This window comes from Nothoprocta perdicaria, unplaced genomic scaffold, assembly GCF_003342845.1.
Source record: "Nothoprocta perdicaria isolate Ctin4 unplaced genomic scaffold, notPer1 scaffold_150, whole genome shotgun sequence".
Lineage (NCBI taxonomy): Eukaryota > Metazoa > Chordata > Aves > Tinamiformes > Tinamidae > Nothoprocta > Nothoprocta perdicaria.
The window spans coordinates 1819940-1838820 of NW_020454650.1; the positions used below are offsets into that span (position 1 = coordinate 1819940).

At 39.8% G+C, this 18881-nt stretch overlaps 1 protein-coding gene across 2 annotated transcripts in view; it reads right to left on the reverse strand.

Moving 5' to 3' along the window:
- The window catches only part of DNAJC13 (DnaJ heat shock protein family (Hsp40) member C13), a 43860-nt gene extending 26103 nt beyond the window's left edge, over positions 1-17757 (reverse strand). The window contains exons 1-21 of one of the 2 annotated variants that reach the window (XM_026034871.1): positions 17690-17757; positions 14758-14833; positions 14089-14238; positions 13709-13750; positions 12342-12542; positions 11142-11348; positions 10973-11068; positions 10738-10829; positions 9855-10021; positions 9673-9752; positions 9422-9591; positions 8619-8718; positions 8200-8307; positions 7505-7660; positions 6846-6902; positions 5555-5676; positions 4333-4408; positions 3242-3337; positions 2949-3092; positions 1765-1779; positions 1040-1122 (exon numbers count right to left, since the gene is read on the reverse strand). In XM_026034871.1, coding sequence (XP_025890656.1) covers positions 1040-1122; positions 1765-1779; positions 2949-3092; positions 3242-3337; positions 4333-4408; positions 5555-5676; positions 6846-6902; positions 7505-7660; positions 8200-8307; positions 8619-8718; positions 9422-9591; positions 9673-9752; positions 9855-10021; positions 10738-10829; positions 10973-11068; positions 11142-11348; positions 12342-12542; positions 13709-13750; positions 14089-14238; positions 14758-14833; positions 17690-17757 — 2306 coding nt within the window. The remainder of the gene's footprint in view (positions 1-1039; positions 1123-1764; positions 1780-2948; positions 3093-3241; positions 3338-4332; positions 4409-5554; positions 5677-6845; positions 6903-7504; positions 7661-8199; positions 8308-8618; positions 8719-9421; positions 9592-9672; positions 9753-9854; positions 10022-10737; positions 10830-10972; positions 11069-11141; positions 11349-12341; positions 12543-13708; positions 13751-14088; positions 14239-14757; positions 14834-17689) is intronic. The other variant, XM_026034872.1, reaches the window with a different exon arrangement.
- Between the last annotated feature and the right edge of the window lie 1124 nt (positions 17758-18881).

Genomic DNA, 18881 nt, shown 5'->3' on the forward strand with positions numbered 1-18881 from the left:
CAAACCTTACATAGAAGGCTCTGAGTAGTTGCTTCTAGTTTGTTAAGTAAGACTGTTCATATAGAGTCACAGTCCTACAGGTTGGCATAAATTAAAATGCTTTTTGTCACCTTTTGGCTCACTTAGTTGCATAACTACTTTATACACTGGAAAGATCTTGCCATCTGAACTGTGTTTGCCAGTAAAAGCTGGAAGGGAACAGTACCTTAAGGCAGCAGATAGACACGTCTAACATCAATGTTGTACAAGAGCAGCTCACATAGCAAAACTGAAGTTGATGGCCAAGCATCACGATGCAGCCGGCGTTAGGGGCAACTACAAAGCGGCATTTATGTCCAGAGACCGAGCACAGTAATCTCTATTCCAGGCTTAGGAGAATACTCAAGTCTTCCTCTTTCATAGTGCAGCCCTGTGTAAGTACTCTCTGCCCTTTAGAAATACTAAGTACTGGATCAAACTGAGCTCACTGGATTTCCTCAAATCTTACCTAAGTTTGATGAATGATTTACCTTTATTGGTGCATTTGGTATAAACATTCCTAGCTAGATCAAGGTGATACTCCCCCTTGCAAATGGGAGTCTCCTCTGCTGTAAATTTTGGGGTTTCTAAACTAAAAACCTCAAGACAGGTAAGCAAGTCACACTTCAGATTTGTGACACTACCTGCATTCTAATATCCAGGCTGTCTGTTGGGCTGCCTTATGTGTTTTAATTTCTATTCCAAAGGGAAAAAGTAGCTTACAAGTCAAAGCACCAGCTCCCTACTAGAGCTTTCAGGGATACTTTGCTTAGGCTGAATCTGCACGTGCAGCCTGCATGATCACAGCTGAGAAACTCTTTGAGTCCCTCCCTTCCTTAAAGGCTAGCTAAATCCCTGCGTATTTTTGCATCTCATTTTTYAAGAGGATCCCATTCCAAAACACCAACAGCACTTCAAGGCAAACAGTAAATGGAAACAAAACACAGCAACTCAGTAGAAATTAACCAAAATATCCAGCTAAATAACCACCTGTACTACCATATTGCTATTAAGCTTTTACCTGTAATAGAAGAGATCCCAGTTTGCTTCTATTTTTATTCTTTGCCTTCGTTTCCTTAGTATTACTGGCTTTTGAATGATGTTCTACAAAAGAGTCAAGTTTAAGAGATTGATAGCAACAGATACTCTCCCCTTTTAGAATAAAATTAGTATTCATTCAGAAAAGTTACACCACACCTTAACTGAGGTAATAAGYGCTCCTTTCCTAGTAAACAGCAGCAGACTTTCACAAGTGTTATTTACACCAAATTAAGTATATTTATGCCAGGGAAACTTTCAGCTGTTAGACAAGTCATTTGTTTAAAAGCGAGTTCTCTCTCATTGAGAAAAGCTTATTTCCCACCACCGTTAGCACACTGAGGGGTGCCAAGACAACTGACAGTTTAAGCCAGTCTGTTTCAGTGTTCTGTATTTCATGCATACATCCTCCATGCAACAGGACAGTACTCTCAGCACTAAGCTGGACCAGAGGCAAAGCTCAGCCTCTCTCTCAAGGCAGTAAGAGCAGCAGCTCCGAAGCAGATGGAAGGGAACTCCCACACCAGGGCTGCTCTGCACTCTTGCAAGGAGAATGAAGGAAAAACAAGTCACAAACCTGACTCAGCCACTGAAAGGTTCCCTAGTTTGAYCAAGCATGAAACCAGTACAGTATTCTAGATGAGGCATCACATGCAGGCAGAAGGCAGAGCAACATAATCCACACAAGTAGCAGAGATACAGACTCACCATATTGTTTCTGTCCTGATTGTGATTGGAAAGTTGGAAGAAAAAGAAAAGGAACATTTAACAAGCCACAGCCATTGAATCCTTCCTAGTGGTCATGTCAAACTTGCTACAACCCTTTCCAAATTGCACATGCATGAAACCTTAGCGTCAAATTCAGTAGCTTGGAACTCCAGAGAGGAAAAAGCAACTGCTTCAACCCACTATCTACATAGGATATTAAGAGATGCTACCACCATATATACTACAAAACACCCTGCATTGCCCTGCAGAAATCAGGTTGCCTTGGACAATTCACACCTTGGCAATTTTTGTCTGCTAATCCTCATTTTCAACTTATTTCACTACAATTCCAGAGTCGTTACCTGTCCATACCAGTCTACTTGAAACTTAAATTACATTTTGCCAAGTTACTCTTCCTAACTTCAAGTGTATAGTTACATGAGAGCAAGTGCAATAGGGATGGGCACATTCAGTACACTGCAACCCACTGCACTTTTCATCCTTCCTTATGTACAGGGAGTTCTTCGTTTCCAGAATGCATGAAATCCAACCTTGGTCAGGGGACTACAGAAAATAAGGGAACCTCATGGTTCCAAATTTGTCATCATCATTGTCACGTTAAGTATGAAAGTGGACCAATAATAAGAATTCAAGTGATCCCCTAGGCATTCCAACTGCCTCAGATCAGGACAGACTTTTCAATTTGATTTTAGCCAAGGTTTTAMATGCAGTTTTATGCCGAGATACCCAACACCCGCTTCTAACAATCTCAAATGAATTATGGCTATGATTAAGAAATTCTATTGTTGAAAATCTAAGGCAAATCTGAGTTTCTTCAAGAGGCTCTGTAACTAAAATACCATTAGGATACAAAGTGAGTATTTTGGATACAAAAAACATACAGTTTCTTCTAAATATAATTTAGAGGCCATTTTTGGAAAATTTCAAGAAATTTTCCTGTGCAGCAATCTTGAAAGAGATGCACACAGAGCAAAAATCAACAGTAAGCAGAACTGTTCAGTCCCACAAGTCCCCAAAGTCCCCATACTGACTTTGAGTGGTAGGAGAAGTAACTAACCACTCTCCTGCTTCTCTGCATTTAAGTGTCAAATTGCTGTAAGCAAAGAGCTTAAAAAAAACCAACAACAACAAAAAACCACACCCACAACCAACCACACTTTTACCTCTTTCTGAGCTATGCCCATTCTATCCCTCCAGTGCATCAAGACTAGATCCACCTTCTCTTTGGCAAATTTTTCAACTTCCTTCGCAGCTTTCCCAGCTAATCTCTGCCATTCTGGTACTTTATTAAATTTGCCATACTGATCCTGCAGAAAAAAAGAGAGGGAAAAAAACATCCACAAAGCTGCATTTCTAGAGCGTTTGATGCAGACTAATTCAACACTTAAGCAGCCATATTAAACAAGTTTTAAGGCTATACATCTAGCAGACAGAGAAGACAACTACATTTACTTACAGTTGCAATTTTTAAGTTATCTCTAACATGCATCCTATCAGCATCCTTCTCAGGAACAGGATCAGCACTGTCAAGGTAGGCCAGCAAACCTGGGGGCTTAAAAATTTGAAAGCAGTATAAACACCAGTGGTTTGTAGAACAGAAACCATCAAAACAGGCAATGTCAAATACTTAGAACTATTCTCTTTTGAAAATGAGCAATTTTGAAGAAAGGATGTAGAGATACAGCAGCTTTGTTTTTTATAACTAAACCACTTTTTGTTCTATCTAAACCAACAGGCTCACCTCAGTAAGTGCACAAAATTAGCTTCAGTGCAGTAGAACTCTTGCCCATCTATGCTGTTTTTTTTAAAGGCATGCCTGATGAAACTAAGCACTGCTGATCCTACAGCAATACTGTGGATAAATCCCCAAAAACACTAGAATTCACACATATCTTCTCATACAGATTGAATGCTGTATGCAACATAATGGATAAGATGGCCTAATTTGACTAAGCCTTCAAGACAGTGACAAGCATCAGACCAACCTGCACTGCCATAAAGGCAAGAATTACTCTTTTGAATCCCAAACTGGCATGCAGCCTGCCCCCARTTTAGGCATTCCTAGCCTCACTGAAGCAACTTAAGGCAGAACTTTTCTGAAAGCTGTAAGAGTGGAAAGCCAGAAATATGGGCTTGCACCTATGTTTAATAGTTATAAGCAGCTGAAGCTGTATAGGCATGAAAGGATACACAGAACAGCTGCCTTCATTTCTCAACAGCACTAAACATTAAGACTTTTATCATGTTTCCTCAATCATATTTTTCCTTCCAATGGAAAGAAAAGGGCCAGATGTGACATTCYGATTGCACCAGGCACCGTTTTAAAATTGTGAGAGGGAGCAATAGAATAACAATCTCAGAGGTCTGAGAAATAGGTAGCCAACAATATCCTTCAAATAGCGGGGAGCTCAGCAACCCAGCACCATGTTGAGCTTCCCCCTCAAAGAACAGAGGGGAGGTTGCTACCACACAGCCTATTCCAAGGCCTGCAGCATTACAGCCTGTCAGATTTTTATCCTTTCCCCACTTCATACCCCACTTACTCACCAAAATACGTTTCAACAAGTTCATAGCAGTTTTGTTCTCAGCTGTCCAGAGGCCAACCAAATGTCTACTTAACTGCCTGAAAAAGCCATTAAAATGAACAAACTGCCAGTTAATATTTTTAGCAATGCTTTACTCACTAAACTCCTACTCTTACCATGCTGACAGAATGAAGATGGCTACTCAAGTGAGCAATGGCACAAAGCATTAGATGGTTCCAGTTCAAATATATGCTTGCATGCTTTGAAGTGTTGCCTTTAAGAAGTTCTAGTGAAGTTAGTGGAACATTAGCAGCACATGCTTTTTCATCTAGACCTCAAGAGAACACTTGAGCAATAGAGCAAGAACTAAACATCTAATGACCAAGTGTAAATTCATCCAGTCCATATTAAAAGRCAGTTAAGATTAGAAGTTTAAAAGCTATTAGAACTGTTAATTACTCCTTTTGGAGATTGGTTATTGGCTAGAAAGCCTTTTACGGGATCGTGCCTTCTACGCCAGCTAATACTTGTGAACACTGTCAYGAGGGTTCTAATACCAGAACTTCAAAGAACCACTTACAAACCAGTCGTAAGTAGGTCCAGACCAAACTAGCGTGAAGTCTGAAGTCAGACTAGCTCTCCTCAGAACGCCACACCGTGGCAGGAAGCTTCCCATATCACTACATCGCTTATTAGCTTTGTTTCTAGCTCTTCATAGAAGCTTTAGCTGTACACTCCTAGTCTTGCATTTTGAAAAATTAATTGAATCATCACTCCCATATGCTTTTCAGCATCACCTCAGACCCAGAGTCACGGCCCAAATTCTGCTCACTGAAGTTTATGAAATGCTTTGCCTAAGAGGAGACTTTTCACTCAGAGGACATGAGTGGACCCTAYCTGCATGCAAAATGACTGTGGTGTGGTATAACTTTTGAGATTTTGGACAACCTGACATTCTACAGGCTTTTCTGCTCTGAATATATTCAAAGAATTAAGACAACTTAAGACCCTTTAGCACATAACTGAARTCCCATTTGGAGAGACAGAGAAAAAAAACAAACAAAAAACAAACAAACCACACACCACAAAAGTTTAAGCAGCTGTAGTCTCAAGGGAAGCTTACTCAGTTTAAGGACACTAATTCCTGAAGAATGGMAGTTTCTTCCTGAGCTCCCAGTTTCTTAGCATAGCTGCCCATCACTTGAGACTTTTAAAGCATAACATATCAAGTGAGACTGACATACCTATTCGTAAGCATCCTCTGATCTGTGCTTATTGTAAACATAGCAGTGTGCAAATGACGAGGTAAGGCACCTTCACTGAGGGCAAGGTCTTGCATTTTGGTAGCAATCTCTTTGTCTCCTTCCTTTGGAAACAGGGCAAGATGATTACTAGAGAAAGAATCTTTGTTAGGTTGCTTTTATCTTAATCTACAGTTCTGAAGCCTTCTTGACCACCAACTACGTCAGCAAACAGCCAGGGCTACAGAGTGAGGAACTTTGTCTAGGAGGTTCTCAAATGCAACTGATCAAAGCTGCAGGAAAACCACAGACCACAATAATGGCAATTATGCCCGTGAGGACAATAACTGGGTAGGATAAGATGCATGAAGTGTCTTTCGGCACAGGTTAGGAAATCAGTGCTACATTTACGAGGGTTGCTTCCAATTGCAAGTTAAACAAAGAGTACAATCAAGTAATTGCTTGCTACTTGACTTGCAATAAAATGTGAATGCAATAGATTACACAGCGTTTTTTTACTTGCCCGTGTCCAACACTAGTTGGAGTGACAGAGCTACAGCCCTGACAGAAGCAGTAACAAACAGCACAGCATCTTTGAGCTAAGAGTAGCTGGCATACCAATGGAAACCTGCAGGTTTCTAGCATCTCTATTTCAAGTGTTCATTCGCTTCCATGCCAGGAAAGTACTAGATGCAGTTCAGATGCGTAAGCCAGTGTGACGCGCTGAGGCAGAAACTTAAGCCCTGAATTTCAACACAGGAAGTGTCGAGAGCCAGACAGCAAGGTGGCTCCACAGCAGTCACGAGCTGCCTGTGACACTGGGCTCGGCCCGTACGTCACGGTGCAGCTCTGCTATGGGGGTTAACAAAGCCAAATCCTTGGTTGAAGCGGGAAGTGCAACAACAGAGGCTGACATCATTAGCCTGCTCTGGGCACAAGATCTCACAGAATACGGCCTGTCTTCTTTGAGCCCTCCAACATGCAGAAGTCTGCTGGCTCTGAGGCACGTCGCTGAGCTACATACCATTAAACAGCCAAACCTGGACTACGGTATGAAAACATGCAAGGCACTACCCTAACAGCCCAACTCACATGCCTGCCACCCCCTCAAGTATTATAAAGCAAGTTGCTATATTTAAACTCTCAATTAAGCAGGTTGTTCTCTTCCTTCCTTCCTCTCCTCAGCAGCTACCATAAGCAGCTACTATTTTGGTAAAACATTACTGCAGTTTTGCCTTTGAAACAAGCAACAGTTTATTATGTTGTCCCAGGTAACATCTAGGAAGCGTCTCACCTCTATTATTGCCTTCATTACCAAACCTGCTCCTTTCACAATTGCCATGGAAGGATGCTACAAGAGAAAGTTCATAAAGTTAAAGTTATTCAAGTTCAGAATATGAATGCTTGATGATAGCTCCTCAGTTTCCTCAACTCACCTAGACTGTTTTACTTCCTGCATAGAGCTGGAGAGCGAGTCCCCCAGTCCCAGAAGAGTCCCTAGCACATATCTTCAAACAAAAACCTGCTATGCAGCCAGCACCTGGATTTCTGGGCAATGAAGAGTGGACTATCAAGGATGCTGCAATAGTGCTGGGGGAGCCTCACTTATAGTGCCACCTTATATCAGACAGTATATTCACTATAGAATAACCACCCAAACTGATACCTAATGCTAAAATAGGCACCCAAAGCTCACCAAGGTAGAAAAAAATCAAGGTAAAAAAGGGTTTGGGGACACTAAACAGTTTGCACTCAACAGAAGGCGCACTCAGTTTCAGGAGAAGAGCACAACAGTTCAGATTCACTGACTGACTGCTTAAAGTGTCCAATGACACCGTTCACATGCCAAATGAGTAACACTAGTGTCTCCTCTACCCAAGAAATTCACTCTATTTCTAAGAAGCATCAGGAATTAAATCATTCTTATCTCACAAAGCATAAGTGAATTCTCACCTGAAATAACTTAAATAGTGTTCGCCCATTGGATGCTACCATTTCCAACAGCATGTCAAACTGCTGCCCTTCAGTAGTCTCACTGTATGGAGCACACAGGGCAAATGTCAGGAAGTCCAAAAGTGAACTAATGACTAGGGCACCTGTCCCATGATCCTGAAATTCAGAGAGAGACAAGTAATACATGGAACTTACTGTGCAAAAGGACRTTCATGCAAGCTGTATTCAGGAATCACAATTTCAAAAGGACTCTTCCCTTACCTACCAAAATACTATCTGAAAACAGAAATTGCAAGTTCAGCATAGCAGGGAATTGCCATACTCTGTGGTAACAAAAGAYCAACTCCAAGAGCAAGCTAGAGACTCACAAGATCTATATAGTGCAAGTTACTTTGTGACCAAATTACGTGTGCACTATCCTTTCAGTTAGCAGAATTTAATAGGAATAGCCACTTTCAAAATTGAACATGAGAATGTTGCTGCAGTGGGTGTCCTAAAGTTGTGCAGCAGAGCTTGATTTTAACTTGTCTAGATGGAGCCCTAAGATAGGGCTCTTTTTCAGAGCCCAACATCACTGCATTTCCTATACTTTAATTTTAGGCAGCAAGATGTTCAAAGGTGTGTTCCATTATGATATAGGTATTTTCATATCARTGAAAAAAAACTTTAAGAAGCTATTTCAAAGTTTGACTTACCACATGGGAATTGAATTTTTCTAACAAGTTTTCTAGAAACTTCTTTGAAGAAAGGAGAGAAGCTTTGTTCAGCTGCTCCTGTCTCAAGTCATAGTCATCATGCATGGGCTATATTAAAAACCAAAAACAATCAAAAAAATGTGYGTGTGTRTRTRTAWRTATATATATATATTTATTTATTCACAGTGTAGTCACACTTCAACACTCAATTCTTAACAGCTGTAGTCCCGCAAAGCTTTAACAAACAGTGAACACAAAGTTGGGGGCACCACATCTTCTTTCAAGCTGGTCGGGAAACCRCTATATCACAGGTTATTTCATGCCTGAGCACATGGCAAATTAACTTGAAGTCCCTACTTCTTTTTTCATCAGTCTGAAGTTCACACATTCCAGAGTGAGATACTGAATTTAATACTTACACACATAAGAGCACACAGCATATCTATAGAGGCATGGGTTACTCCATCATTGTTCCTCTTGAGAGCTTTTACAACCTTCACTCCTAAACGCTCCCGAAATCTTTTCAAAGGGGTGGGAGAAGGGGAAGCAGAAATAGCAGTTAGATTAAAAAGAAGTCTTAAAGTTGAGACAAAACCCTGCCTGCATGGTTTTTAGCAAGCCAGAACTCAGAAGTTCACATTAGTCTGAGATTCTTTGGTAGGAACACCAACATAGACTTCAGTTAACAATATGCTGACAGCACTTCCATTAGGATCATTTGTGTAATTAGCAATTTAGCTCAAGACACTAATGACACCTACACTGTGTAGCTTCTAAAGATCTCAGACTTAAATCTGTTACTCTTCACAGCATTCAGCTGGGCCATAACTTTAAAAAAGGAAGTCTGTTCTTACAACAAGAGGAAAATTTCATGTTAGAAAAAGTATACATCTTAATTACAACTGATGATTGCATAAACTTCAAGAATAAAAAAGTGTCTATTTCAAGGAAGACCGAAAGTTTTTTAGAAAGTCTTCTAAAAAAGACTTTAGTGTTCCAATTAAAAAGCCAATGGTAGAGAATTAGCTCCAGCTGGTCACTTGTGACTCTCAATTCTCAGAGCATGTTAGCCTCATAGTGGTGAAATTRGTATGTGCAGAGCCTTCCAGCCCTTTGCAGAAGAAATCCTTAATTCAAGTGCGCAGCTTGAAAGATCACACATTAAAAGCTCCCAAACCTCAAGTTWCCTCCTGCTTCCAAGCTTAGGAGACTTCTCACTTACTTTGGAAGCTGAGTAAAGGCAAGGAAGCCTGCTTTCGAAGCCACTAGTCKTCTTACTGCTTGGAATTGGCTTTCGAGCTCTGCATTAGATGCTGCAACATCTCCCTCTTGAGAGAGTAATGCTGTTATGGCATTATTAATCAGTTTCTCCTTATTTTCAGAGAAGAGACCCTGTTTAAAAAAAGGAAAAAAAGTTAATCCCTTTATACGTTAACAACATCATAAGAGGATGGGCAGAGGAGTTATTCTTACATCTTGTGTTACTGCATGCAGTACCCCACTATAGGAAATGTTAGCATTGAACCTGAACACAGCATCTGCAAAGTTGCCATCTGCAGGAAGACACAACAAAAGAGCTGAGTAAACAGTATCCAACTAAGAGTTACTGGAATTTTGAAGTGGACTGTAAAATGATGAAGTAAGTGCTAGCTTACTTGGGGGAGCAGCCAAAAACCTCAGATGAAGGCTCTCTACTTCCTCATCTACAGGCATACTGAGTAATCCCCAGCGCTGGCCTTTGTGCGTGGAGGTCATTTTCACACAGACATCTCTATTACCCGAAGCTCTCACTCCATCCAGCAGGCTGGCCAAGAGAGAATCTCTGTGTTGGGACAAGATAACAAAGTTTACATCCCTTATATCAGAAAAAGCCAGAAGAACAGAAAAAGTAGGCAGTGAATGGCAGAAATCCTTAATATCATTTACCCAGAGCAAAGAGGCTGCTAACTTTCAGCATTGCTTTGCTCACCCTGTGAGCAAAGCTGTCTCGTACCAAATATAGCCAGCTGCTGCCTTCCACTAAAGRAGATCAGCTGTAGATTAGCTGTCAATGAGTTACAGGTTGTGAATCCATCTCTGTACCTTCTACAGAACCTCACTTAGCCGGATTAGACTGCATTACAACCACATGTGCATTCAGACTATTCTGCTGGTTGTCCTAAATAGAATCAAAGACGACTAAGCTGTGCAGACAGCTCACAGGATTTACAGCCCTCACATTTCCCTGCTAATTACTCTTTCTTCTCAAATACAGTGCCTAACCAAGAACAATAAATACAGAGCCACCTTGCCTAAGAGAGACAAGCTGCACCTAACACCCTTACATGGCAATTAGAAGCTTTCTAAACATTTAAAGAGGAGATGATTTGTTCCCAGATCTAAATCCCTCCCTCTACTTTCAAGACCTGTAAGAGACAGACCACTAGGATAGCAAGGCTTTGAGTTAACACTGTCAAGCCTCAGAATTTAAGGAGGTTGAGATATTAAGATTGGAAAAACAACACCCATTTGAGTTTAACCCACATGAGCCCCTGTTACCGTTCAGTTGAAGAATACTTCCGGATTTGTCCTTTGATAAATTCAATGGTAAAAAGCTGTGGATTTTCACAGTCACATACTATTGCAAATACCTAGAAGAATCCATAAGAGATCATGTTTACGAAGAGGCACTATTTCTACTCTGCAGATTAAGGCCATTCTATGTAAAACAAATTTTTATCTTCATCTTTTAGAATCTCAGATTGTTTCAAGTAGTATTCAAGTCTTCTCTTACCTCTCCTAGAGGTTTCAAAGTTGCGATGTTATAGGTAGCTGGATCCCTCTCAACTAAACAAGTTTCTGTAAGAGCTAGTACTCTTTTCACAGGTTCCTTAAAGAAAGGACACGTTAGAAGAAGGAACACTTGCACTTAGCAGCAACCACATATTGATTTATGCTCTTACCAAGTGTCTAGGTGTTATTTTTTGAACAACAAACTCTGCTAAAGATGTTATGGATTCATCATTGCTGTATTTCCCAAAGCGAAGATTCAAGTATTGTTCAAATTCCAGAGACTCCTTCCTTATCCGCAGAGAGATGCCTATGAAGTTGCCAGCATGCTCTATTGCACTCTTGATAATTTCTTCCCTTTGCTCAGATGCAAACAGGTGCTGCAGATTGACAGGAAGCAACAGGTGAAAAAATATGCTGTATCRAGAAAACAGGCTGTGAAGTATCACATGTCTAAGTCCTCCAACCACTACTTTCCCACTGATGACCAGTRACTTTCACAAGCAACACACTTCCCTCCTCCACTAGATATTTGCCTAATTAGATATTGCTGCTTCAAAAGTGTACAGCAGCTCTTCCTGAAGGACACTCCGTGGCACGGTAGCCTGCTTTAATGCAAAGGACTGCAGGTCTGAGCACCCTTGGCAACATGCTCCAAGAGCCTGGTAAGAGGGTGTCACACTGACAGGCCCAGCAGTTACCCACAGGGCTGCTAACCAGCCTTGCTGGGCAAGGTTAGGGATGCTCTGTAACATTTATCATGTGCGATTTGTTATTCAGAGAAAAACATATCACAGTACTGCAGAAATTCATTCTAGAATTCATTCACTGGTAAAACACCAGTAGCGAATAGTTATATTTAAACTACTAATTTTGAATTCCTACAGATCTATTTCAATTGCTTACACTGTAGTACACTGAAATCCATTTTTTTTTATTCTGCCATTATGCTGCAGCAAGTACTTCCTCAAATCATGCTGCTGTAYCTCAGATGACACACCTAAGAAGTTAGCTCAATCAGTTAACTTCATAATGTTGCCTGCCACTTTGGTAACTTAGATAATTAACAGCAAACCCACCCCACTCTGTGTGCAGCCTGCAATCACGTTTGGTACCCAAATATAGATAACTATATTCTCTGCTGTGATTTTGAAACAGTTAAGGTAATCATGCTTGAGAAAAACGAGCAGCTTTTGCTTTAACTGATTTCCTGTTGCTGTGGTAATAAGTGTTTAAAAACCACGAGCTAGGACCAACCACCGGGTTCCACAGATACAARTACTAGTATTTTCAAGTCACGTTTCAGCTTCATTACTGAACACAAAGCTATACATTTCAACAGCCGCRCCAAGATTGTGTTTTTCAGTACTCACCAATCTACTAAATCCTCCATAGAGGATACAGAAACCTCCCTGATAGCCACCAATATCAACAAAGCCTTCAATATTTCTGTAGTCGTAGGAGCACAGGACTTTATTTGTTGCAGGATCAATTTGGTCAATACCTCCAGGGGTCACTTCCAGAACCACAGCTTTCCTTGTATCACTCCAGTGATGTTTATAGCAGTTGTACCTCTGCAAAGACAGCACCTTTCAGACTTATCCACATACACAATTCTCCATTACAGAGCAAAGATTTTTCTTTTTAATTCTAATAAGAAACATGAGTATAAAGGTCAAAGAGTCATACACAAAGCGCTGAGGTAAGTGCACTAAGAAGATTATGAATCAAAGGAAAATAGCCATGTACTGACAAGAAAGTCATAGCAGTCAAAGTTTAAACAATATCTTCTTTTGAAAGAAAGAGTAATAATTTCAAGACAGCCAACTCGGAGGACGTAACTTTCTCCTGCTGCAGAAGCAGGTCTAGGGTCATAGCATATGCACATCTGATTAATCAGAAATCACTTATTGCACAAGGTGCTGCTTTTCAGCTAATAAAAAACACAGTGCAAGATTATTTTTTCCCCTCCTTTCACAGTCATGTTCATTATGAGTAACACAGGCTCACTGAAGTCAGAAAACTTAATGGATTGTGCTAGACCGAAGAAAGACAAACAAGTGCCTATGTCCCAGCAAGTGTTCCTATGCTCATGACTGCAGACTTACTCTGCACAAGGCTTTAAGCCATTGCATGCCCTAGCATATGTGATCAGCCGGTCAGGAGGCTTTTGGTATCATAGCTGAAGTCCATAAGACACAAACCCACAAGCACAAGTCACAGCTCTGTATATTACCTTTCTTATTTCCAAAGTAATAAGATTCAGAAAATAACCATTTTGTCCTGACCGGACACAAAAATCTCTGCTAGGAAACAGTGTTTTTGTATCAGGAGTTATGTTAAGCAGAAAGCTTCAGTCAGAAAGTAAAGTACTGAAAATACTAACAATTAAGTAGTGATTAATACTTCTTTCCTCCAAGTAACAAACCACATACCAAAGCCTTTTATTTCAAAGATAACATTCAGTCTTTATAGGCACTGGAGGGAAGCTCAGGCCAACTGAAGGCCTCAAGGACTCAAACATTCAGTTAGAAAAGTTTCTTCTCCTTTTGAATGAGCTCTTAAATTCCTCAGAGAAGAGGCTTCTCTTCAGACCCAAGCTTATGAGATGAGATCTATTTTAGGTAGTGCATATAGCACGGGCACAGCTCATAAAAACTTCACTGTGGAAATTTAAATCTTGAGATCAGTTTATTAAACAGCACATGATTCAGACAAGCCAACTTACAAGCCAACTTACCCGTCCTGTGATTTTTCCTTCTGAGAAGTCTGTCCTGAATCTCTGTTTTTTAAAAAGAGTTAGCCAGGAATTAATACACAAGTTACAGCCAATCTACCCAAAAAGTCTAAGTTGAAGCTGACACTGTTTTAAATGACTTGGACTAAACCTTATTACTCTTTGTGTAAAATAATAAATTCCTAAATATCAAGTAAAGCTATAAATGCTGAATTGCACACAAGTTACTGCAGCTCACACTAGATCAATCACATTAGCATAACTGCTCAATACACCTTGGTTTCTTACTTTCTTTTATGTAGGGAAAGCACATTAAACTCTCTCAGCTTGTAAAGGCTTCTAAGTATCCATTGCTCACTCGACGACACCAAGCAGAGTCTTACCAATGCTTCTGTAAGAAGTTCTGTTCTGTGCTCTGTGGAAAACTTAAGAGTTTCAGACTTCTTTCCACTTCCTTTCCGAAAWGTGAGGCTAAATTCTGTTCCTTGTCCTTTTCCAACAGGAGAAATACTACAGATATCTCCATAAGGCCACTAGATAAAGTAATGAGGTTAAACCATTAGAAGCTTTAAATTTCAAGCTGCATGTTTTTCACTCAAAACACCAGAATACCTAAAACTAATTTGATATGAGACAACAGCTAACTATCACACAAGGAAGCTTCAGAACAAGCCACCTGCTTGACACATTGCAAAGTAAGCCCCAAGTCCCATCTAGAAATGCAGTTCACGCAAGATAGGATGAACAACAAATTATTTATTGGCCAACACAGACAAGCTGTCTGAAAGCACAAAAACCTGCTGGATATCTGTAGCAGTAAGGAAGAAAAATAAATAAATAAATTTTTAAAAAATTTTTTAAAAAAAGAGGGTAAAGAAAAACACCACAGTTTTCTGTTATATATATATTTTTTTGCAGCAGTTGCTATCCTTGGTTTTCACAGAGATCTCAGTACCCTCCAAAAACAGAATGTCACCACGTTCTCTGGTTAGCGAACAGAAGTCAAAATAAACTCAGAATAGCTTTGAACTCTGTTCAGAGAAGATAGTTACCTGATTTGTAACTTCTAGTGTGTTGGGATTGTATGTGGTGACAGCATGGGTTCCAACTGAAAAGACCCTCTTATACCTGGAAGAGGTAAGAGTGTGTTAGTTTCAGAACTCAAGATAAAACCTTGTTGAGCTACAAAGGCTGTCAGGATATTATAGTTTAGCGATTGTTAGGRAAAAAAAATCCGTAATCATTTCCCAAATTGTTACTTTGGTTTTCAACAGTTCTGCTATATTCAGGCTGTTACAGTTCTTTGAATGCAAGAAAAGACTTCTCGGACTGATTGTTCCTCCTCTTTCTGCACAATTTAAGTAGGCATTTTGCCCTTTACTTGCTTTGCAAAAAAGTCTATGCTGTTCTAAAGAATTTACTGCAATAAGCCCAAAGCGCTGCTTAAGACTTAATTTATTGACTTAGTATACTGAAGAACTTCAGTCTTTTGTAGTTTAAAAGGACTGTGCAGTGACAGCAGCACCATGTCTTCTACCTTACATATACAGCACTAGTATTTCAAAATATAGGAAAAATTTATTATCCAGCATTCCAACATTCTTAACATGACCCAGTGAGGAACATAAGATTAAAAAAAGCAGATTTGCCGAGTTCATTCCCTTTATCCTCTCCCTAGACAAATTCAGGAGAGTCATTTTGTTGTGAGAAATGAAGAGACTGACAACTCTTGACCAGATCTTCCACCTTTAAACATAAAAAGCAGACGTATCTGCAGGCTTCTACGATTTTACCATGGATTATACTATGTGTACTATGGAGTAGCTTGAGACATACTGCTAGGCTGTTTTAAGAATAAATTCAGAGCAAATGCCCTCTCTTCCCATTAAGGGAGCTATTACCTACTCACTAGTTCCTTATAAGCACTGCAGAAGTCAGACATTCYGATTCAGGCTCATCTTGATTAAAACTGCTAGATTTTTTCTCTCTCCCCATACTGCCACACTTAAGGGAATACAACAGTGTTAATTAATTTTACAAAACTACAGATCTATGCTGTGCCTCACTTGCACTACTCTGAGGTAGCTGAACTGCCTTGCATACAGCCTGCATCCCACCAAGTGCTAATTCACATGACAAGTCAAAGCAGATTCAGGCTCATTTAGCCCTCCACATTTGGATACTGGGATTTTTGCATAGTATCTATAGATGATACTGAAAACTTATGTATAGCAGCAAAATTTCCTCAGAAATTATGTTCAGAGAAATGACTGAAAAGATTCATGTTATGAGAACTGTCCGGAGGTGAGATTTAAGCTACAGACAAGCAACACTACTGTTCTATGCACAGAGTGAACTTTAACACTCAAATACAAACCTTGTAAAAAGTCATAAGCTTTTTTATGCATTGCAGGAAAAGGCAACTACTTACTGGGTTAAGTAGAAATAAAGAATAATGAAAAATTTAAAGAAACCCTCAGTTTAACACTTAGTCTTGTTACAACAACGCTACCAAACTTTAAAATAATCTTATTCTATCTACTAGCCTACATAATACAGGAACAAGCTCTTTAAAGGGGAATACTGGACAAGAGAACTAAGTGGAGTACTGTGTATTTTACTGCAGCAAATAGCTCCATTTTAACTCTATACTTTAGGTCCACCACATTTAGAGGTCTGCCACAGAGGCGCCACAGGGAAGGACAACACATGTTCTACTGGCAGGAGGAGTTAAAGAGGGAGAAATTATTCTAATATTCCCCCTCAAAACAGTATTGCCTTACTAAATGACACAGTTTCCACATCTGTCCACACAAATCTAGATGTGTGGATCATAACTCCATTATACTTGGATAATGAAGTCCTCAGTTAGAATTCTAACAGAGCAAACTAAGGTTTTCCAAGTCAACTCTTTCCCAAGTCCATTGTGACTCCTGAAATGGTGTTCTATCCTTGGAAGGAACAGCTGCTCAGTCCATTGCGGACTCTGAACTACCCAAGGCCTTAGTTACTGTTGATCTTTAAAACTTAAGAGCTCTCTGGTTATAGGCTGAAGCAAGTTCACGGTTCCTGAAAGCAGAGGTTGAGAAAGATTTATAGCTGCTGCACCTTACACAATCATGTCCTCCTGCATCCATCCATCCATCCAATATTCATGGATTCCAGCAAGCATCAGTAGACAGTGACAAGGCCAGGTTCAACTTGCCAACCAMAATTCAGAGAGCCAGACACAACCTTTCCATATAGGTGTTAGACTACAGCAGTTACTTGCACTGTTAAAGTTCAGACAAAATGTTTTCTTTGTTCTGCTGATGTTTAGGTAGCAAGAAAAAGTTCCACAGTACTGTCATAGATAGAGGAAGCACACAGGGCAAGGACACCAAATTGGTAGAAAATTCTAAGTGAAGTAAATGCCTACGATTAGATATCAAGCTTCAAGAAGTACACAACAGCTGACTTGTAACTGGTATCTGCTATGTGTTTCAAGAGTTTAGTGGATAGTCTTACTTAGAAATTCCCTGCCTTTTGCAGGCAGAAGTACTGCTGAAGACTTGTATAAGCATTTGCCTGACTTGTATTGCTAGAAACAGTCTCACCAGTTTAATAGATAATCTATAATACATGTTAAGTATATGCCTGGACTAATGACCCTCATCTATTCAAGGGCACAAGACTTCCAAATAACCTTTTCCAGGATAAAGCCTATCCACTTGAATGCTTCATGTTGCAAGATCAACAGAATCCCAAACTGCATAATCCAARGGATTTATTCCAGTTATACCAAAAGTGTAGTCACATATGCACAGAGGATAAGGCACTGTTTTATCTCCAAACTGATGCTAGGAAGGACACAATCAGTTCACAGACTGAGCAGCAGAAGTTTTTAGGTCAGTTTTAGCTTGAAATACAGGAAGTAGGCAGTTAAACTCAGGAACAGAGGAGAAATTTCACACTAAACATTTAAGAAAAACTTAAAGTACTTACTTTCCCCTCCATGAATGTTTTGTCGTGTAGAAACAAGCAAGATCTCTGTTTTCCCTAATTATATTCATTTTGTGCCAAGACCTGAAAGTAAGAGAGACACTGTTAATATTCATTTTTATTTAAGACCAAAGCCTATTCAATCATTCATCAATATCCTTCAAGAGCAAGGCTTGATTTTTATCTTTGCATAGAACTGACAATTAAAGCAGTGACTGAATATACCAGGAATATTCCCGTTTAGCAGACAGAATAGATGGATTAACTGCCTGAGGAAAGACAAATTATCAGTTTCTCATTTATTGGTCTACCAATTACTCTTCCAGTATTACGTTACTTGCCACATTGTAATCATTACTACATTCTTTTCACCTTTGATTTTTCTTAATATCAAAATGATTCCAATAGAGAGGCTATGCCCATAACCCTAGCTAAGCCAGATTCCTACRGCTGTTTTGAATAAACAGCAATGAGAAAGCTGACTGGACAGAACAGCTCACTTTTCCATCTGAAACAGAATCGAGAACCCAATTCATCAGCCAAATGTTACGATTTACAATTTTTAAAAAGCCAAGTACCCTTTCTGTACTGTAGAAGCTAATACAATTCCCCCACTGACATCCTGACACACTTAGTTCAAACAAGAACTAAATACACACAGGAATGTACTTAAACTTGCCCAAAACTGCTTGACTTGATCTTTGCTCCAGGAGCTGCTAAATTCTGAGGAATCCTTCTGAGCCCTAACATTGTCTTCTGCAATTGCTCAACGCCGAGTATTTCAGAATTAAACTTCCATTTTGCTTCACTTTGCTTTTATTACCTATAAAAGGCATTTAAGTGGAGATAGCCAGATTCAGTTGCAAGGCTAGCAATTACCGCTCTGAGTTTATTGCTACAGCACTTGTTTTATTTCTTGGTGTGTCAAAACAAGCTTCTCTGTTCTCAATTACTCTGCTACTATTCTTAAGTTCATGCTATTAATGTATCTGTGTAACCAAAATATGAAGCTTAAGAAAACAGTCTGCAAGAACCCCTACTTGGAGCTTGGTAAAGCAACACTGGAGTAACCCAACCCCACTCTCAGTACCCCACTAAGAACAGTTAAGCTGCAGCCCCAGTTATCTTAGTGTTCATTCTCTCCCAGTTATTCTGGAAAATGTTATCTCATTGTTAACTTCCACCCCCAGAACTT